The sequence below is a fragment of the Aethalodelphis obliquidens genome, unplaced genomic scaffold, assembly GCF_003676395.1.
Source record: "Aethalodelphis obliquidens isolate GAN/ISIS:26980383/991018 unplaced genomic scaffold, ASM367639v1 scaffold16, whole genome shotgun sequence".
Taxonomy (NCBI): Eukaryota; Metazoa; Chordata; class Mammalia; order Artiodactyla; family Delphinidae; genus Aethalodelphis; species Aethalodelphis obliquidens.
The window spans coordinates 10,764,892-10,770,599 of record NW_020837960.1 but is presented as its reverse complement, the minus strand read 5'-3'; the positions used below and the strand labels follow the sequence as shown (position 1 = coordinate 10,770,599).

The 5,708-nt window shown below is 41.6% G+C and overlaps 1 protein-coding gene across 1 annotated transcript; it reads right to left on the bottom strand.

Annotated features, from left to right (window-relative positions):
- Positions 1–821: 821 nt before the first annotated feature.
- Positions 822–5,380, bottom strand: FAM216B (family with sequence similarity 216 member B). The gene is made up of 3 exons (XM_027116780.1): positions 5,276–5,380; positions 2,749–2,869; positions 822–1,039 (listed from the first exon to the last, which is right to left on the bottom strand). The coding sequence occupies exons 1-3, from the start codon at positions 5,378–5,380 to the stop codon at positions 822–824; spliced, it is 444 nt and encodes a 147-aa protein (XP_026972581.1).
- Positions 5,381–5,708: the final 328 nt, after the last annotated feature.

The following is a 5,708-nucleotide window of genomic DNA, read 5'->3' as shown; positions in this document are numbered from 1 at the left end:
TAACGTAATTTGTATGATGATCTGACTCACTGTTAATTGCGGTTTTTGCATATTTGTGTAGTCTTAAAACCATTAAGGCCAAAGGAAGGTTGGACTTGAGATCCGTTCTTTGGGGCTATTTCTTCTTCTGCTGAGAATGTATCTTCAGCTGCCAGGGGGAAGATGTGTGCATGAATCCTCTTACCTGTGTCAAGGTCAATTACAGCTGTGTAGAATGAACCGAGCTGTAGCAGGTTGATAAGTCCAAGTTTCAAGAGGACACAAAGTGACTGAGTTAGGCAAGAACCAGAAGATTTGGGACCAAGTTTAATGCTGTTGTTTGATGGGCAAGTTGAGAGCAAGGAGGCCATGGGAAGGTACAGTCCAGTAGCTGCTGAGATGTTATGGTCCAGAAGCCCTGTGTGCCCAGTGTTCCGTCTGTGTTGGTTTGTGTATTTTCAATATGCACAGTAGGGGGCTTGCAAAATATGTTCACCCAGTGACAGAGGACCTGAATCCTCTGGTCACTTGTCCCCTTCCACTTGTCCCCTTCCACTTGGGATTTCTCTGGGATGTTCTAATTCAAAGGAAGCTTTTACTTTGAAAGCTTCAAAAGTCATTTTACTCTACAGATTCTGTATAGAATGAGAGGCTTGCTGACTCTTAGCTCCCATTGCTCTTAAGCCACTCCACTTGTTCTTGCTAGTAAGATGTATGTGAATTGGAGAGATTATTTCTAGGTATGGTGTTTGTATTAGATGTTATTCTTTTATTCATTCCTATTCAACAAATATGCACTAACTACTCACTAGATGCCAGGGGTGTATGGGTGAACCCCTTGTTCAGAGCTTGTGCAAAGCCTTGGTCCTGAGGGATCGGAGCCCTGTGCCTTGGGTCCTGAGTGGAACCACAAACACAGGTAGTGCTGAGGGCCGTGTTCTTGTCCTGCCTGAGGCTCTCTGGGAGATGGTTCTATGACAACCTGCCCTGGCTGAGGCTCTTTTGGTTGAATCTCTAAGTAAGGCAGCACAAGCCAGGGCCTCCTGTTGAGTAATATAGCCTGGAGGGAAGAAATGAGATAAACCTCAAAGTCAGCAGTTTTACAAAACAAACAATTCTGCAAATATCCACATCTGCACAAAATTCCTTCTACCTTGTAGGGCAGAAGCAATTATGTTTAGCACACTCAGATTGTATACTTTTTCAGGATATGAAGTATATTTTTCTTCTATTGCATTTCTCATTTAATAAGTTAATAAATAGTCATTGATTAACACAACAAATTATTTGGAGAGGGACTTGAGCCATGTGGAATCTTCACATGAATTGCTTATCTTCAATATCAAAACTTTCTTCAAATAGAAACAGATATAGTCAATCTCTCTCTGTTTTTAAAGTGTGGTCTGCAGACCACGCACTACAGAATCGTTTGGCTGAGGCCACATTAATAATGCTTTTTAAAAATGCAGATTTCTGACTCTATTCCAAAGAACTTCTGAGTCAGAAACAGAGAGTTAGGCCTGGAAGTCTGTATTTTAATAACATAGACAGGTGGGTTTTACGTGCTCTAAATGTTGCATATCTCTGTTTACGGTTTCATTGGCCTCTATGCAATTTTACTCTACAAACAAAGCTACCAGATGATGCCTGTGTAATCCTTCAGTTCAAGCATGGGGACCAGGCTAAACCCTGGCTCTGCCACTTACTAGTTGCACGACCCTGGTCAAGTTATTTAACTTACTCATGTCTCAATTTCCATTTCTGTAAAATGTGAGTTATAAAGGCACCATGTAGAGGTGTTTGAGTTTTAAATAAGACAATACATGTAGAGCACTTTGAACTATGCCTGGCACGTAGGAAGCCCTAATAAAAGGTAGCTATTGTTGTTATTGTTCTTGATATTAAATCATTTGCAAAAACCATGTTTTCCTTTTGTGCAAATACAGGAGCAATACTAATAAGGTTGATGTGCTAATGCCAAGTGAGTGTTTACAGAAGAAAGGACCTGTTGGAGTTAGAAGAGTGTAATAAGGGGGAACCGGAGACTGAAAACATCTCCTGGAAGAAAAGAGATTTAATAATAACTACACCTTTCTGTAGGTTGTTGCTTATGGTCTGTGAAAGTTTTTCACAACCATTCTTTCATTTATGGTTCATAAAATCCCATGAGGTTGGTGGAAGAAGAGAGATGGTAGAGTATGGGGTGAAGGTGCATGGTCTTTGGGGGGTGATGGTCCTAACTGACATTTACTATCTGTATGATCTTCTTCAAGTCACATAACCTGTCTGAGCTGCAGTTTCCCACAACAGTAAAGTGGGGGAGAAAATGAAATATTCTATGTAGGGCTCGTAGCACAATGTTGGAAACATGGTAAATACTCAATAAATATAAATATTATTGCTGTGAGTCAAACAAGCCTTTGAACCTGCATAACCAGCAATGGGCTGAGCTGTGGTTTGAGCCCGGACCATCTGCCTAAGCCCATTGCCAGTTCTACTAGATCAAGTTCTTGCAAATCTCAGAGAGTTGTTGACATTTTATAACAAACCATACTCCAGTTTCTTTAAGTCCTCTTAATTTCCCCATAAAACCTTGCTTTTTATTGTCAGAGGTAATCATTTTTAAATTGACCTGCCAACCATGCTGATGAAATATCAGGCTGACAGAGGTCATTCTACTTGAACTATTTACCTGGAAACTTGACTGCCAGCTGCAACATACGAGTCCCTTCCTGAGATGCCTGGTTCAGGTCAGGTAGTTAAACTCACCAAGCAGCTGCTGTTGCTGGAGGCCGTGAACATAGCAGGTCTGCAGGGCCACCCACTGGGCCCTGGGATTGTAAATCCTCATGCTGCTGTAAAAGTAGCGCTGCTGCCCTTGGGTTAGGTCCTGTCAGAGGAGAGCGGTTGATTTTGATGAGTCGATGGAATTTGATAGGATTAGAGTGGGATGTATTCAAAGCTGACTTCCACAGAAATAAGATGCTTCTCTCTCTCTGTCTCTCTCACACCCCTTAGTTTACTTAAACAGTCTTCCACTGACATGTGTAGTAGTGAAAATGAATTAAAAAAAGATTCTAGGTAAGTAGGTCAAAGTATTGGGCTGAGGGAGATCCAAGGATTTTCAATATCTGATAACTGTACTGATCTCTTATAATCCTTGTTGAGGAAGGTAGGCTATGAGAATCTACACAGGGCCTGAAGTGTGCCAGGCTCTGGAGGGTAAAAGAGAACTTTCCACTGAGAGTTCTCAGTGAGCGGGGGAGAGAGCTAGGTAGATAATAGATGGGTAATGTGATAAGGGTGCAAGGTCATTAGTGAAAAGGTGCTATGAAAACAGAGAAGGAAAACAAGCTCTGTGTTAGCAGTCAAGGAAGCTTCCTGAAAGAGATGACCAACACATCTGAGTCTTCCAGGTAAGGAGGGATTCCCTAAAGGGACTAGAATACTGGTTCTCAAAGGGCATCAGCATCACCTAGAAATCTTTTAGAAATGCAGATTCTCAGGTTTCACCCCAGACCTACAGAATCAGAAACTCTTGGGGGTGGGGCCCAGCCCTCTGGTGCCCTCCAGGTGCTTTTGATACACGCACAGTAAAATTTGAGGACCACTGGACCAGAAGGAAAAGAAAGGCTGATTAGAGGGAGAAAGTGGTACAGATTTTCTTATGGGACACAAAATATCTGAATATATTGGGAACTAGACTTTTGGCATTTTTTTTAACTTTAATCAGCATATAGAGTCTGAGCTGGAAAAGCCTCTAGAGTTAGTAAGGCAGGGGAAGATCATGGAAGCCTTTTCTGCTATACTAAGGGTTTAAAGATTTCCTTTTATATGAAGAACATTGGTCTTTATTTAAAGCAGTGGTTATCAACACGAGTGATTTTGACCCTGAAGGGACGTTTGGCAATGTCTGGAGAAATTTTTGGTTGTCACAAATGGTGGGAGGGACGATGGATGCCACTGGCATTCAGCTGGGGAGAGGCCAGGGAGGCTGCTGAATAGACTACGGAGCATGAGACAGCCTCCCAGGGTCCTGCAACCAAGAATTACTCAGCCCCAAGTGCCATTCTTTAAGCTGACCAGATCTGCATTTTACAAAGATCGCTCTGGCCCTGCTGTGGACAATGGCCTCAAGGGAAGACAAACCACTGGTACGGAGACCATTTAGGAAGCTACCATCTAGTGCTAGGGAGGAACAAGAAGGGCTGGACTACAATTACTTTTATATACCTGATATACCATAAGTGCTCACTGTATTGAGATGGGGAAACAGAGGGAGTGGCATCAACATTTTAGAAAAATCAAGATAAAATAAGTTCCCCTTAGGCTAAAAAATTCAAAACAATGACAGAATTTCAAAACTAGTTGATAACCATGTAATACAAACTAAACTTAAGATAAATATATATAAGCTAAGTGAGTTTTATCTGCTAGAAATTTTGTGTGACGTTGACATCTGTGAGTCAGATTTTTTTGGTGTCTAGAGACCTGAAACTTGATATTAAAAATATGTTCAGAGGGAAAGTAGCTGAGCCAAGTACTTCACACTTTGAGACATCATTTCCGCTTTACAGTTTCTGAATTAGATGTTTTAAAAGATAATATATTTGGGCTTCCCTGATGGCACAGTGGTTGAGAGTCTGCCTGCCAATGCAGGGGACACAGGTTCGTGCCCCGGTCTGGGAAGATCCCACATGCCGCGGAGCGGCTGGGCCCATAAGCCATGGCCGCTGAGCCTGTGTGTCCGGAGCCTGTGCTCCGCAACGGGAGAGGCCACAGCAGTGAAAGGCCCGTGTACCGCAAAAAGAAAAAAGATATTTGAAGAAGAGAATAGATCCCTAAGTAAGACTTTTCAAATGATTGAGAACAATATAACAGGAAAATTGCAAGCCATTTCAAGAGCAAAGCTCCAAAGTGCAATGGGAGTTTCCATTATGTAAGTTGAAGCTTAAAAATTTATAGTTTTATTTTACAAGGGAAAAGAAATGCCTAGTTCTCTTCCTTAGTAGAACTCTCAACTTCCTAAATGAGTAGTAACAGATAACATTTTTAATATTCTTACGCTGTTGCTTAGCCTTCCTTGAGGAGAAGGAAGAGCTCCTGACGTGGGATGGGTGTAGAATTAGATCATCCAAGTGCTCATTCATTCTCTCACACACATGGTCGAATGCACCGAGGGCCTCTGTTGGGCCCAGTGTTTTCCCTAATGCGGGTAAACAAAGAGCCAAGAAGTCCTCAACCCTTGAAGAAGAGACAGAAAAGGTCCCTCCATCTGTGAATAATATGCTTGTACCTTCAGCAGTGAAGTATCAGAGACAGAGTGAGGGACTCGAATGCAAGGAATCTGTGGAACATTCCATAGCTTTTGTTGTCTTTTCTGTTTTCCTCCCATCTTCATCTTGTACCTCCAAGGAACAACAAAGCATAACATAAAATTTCATTTTGTTCAACCAATTTTGGGGATGTACCTAAGTAAGTAAGCAGGCAAATAAGTAAATAAATAAATAGATAAATATTATTTATTTCAAGGGATAAGACATTTTCTCAAATGTTTCCATGGAATTAGACCTCACCAGACTTCTTAGTTCTCCACTTTTCCCAATTCTCACCCTTTACTTATCAAAGGAATAATTCAGAGCCCTTTGTCTTTCTGCTTCACTCTGCCTTTGGAACAGGTGGGTTGTAGAACCACACCAGGTCATAACAGTTATTTCTTGATAATTTTA

Bases quoted from the DNA above. Each gene is read 5' to 3' on its own strand.
- FAM216B (XM_027116780.1), bottom strand. From the start codon at position 5,380: ATGAAGATGGGAGGAAAACAGAAAAGACAACAAAAGCTATGGAATGTT. The intron at 2,870-5,275 runs GTACAAGCATAT...CTCCTCTGACAG, and splicing joins CTGATACTTCACTGCTGAAG to GACCTAACCCAAGGGCAGCA. The intron at 1,040-2,748 runs GTGAGTTTAACT...TCTTCCCTCCAG, and splicing joins CCAGCAACAGCAGCTGCTTG to GCTATATTACTCAACAGGAG.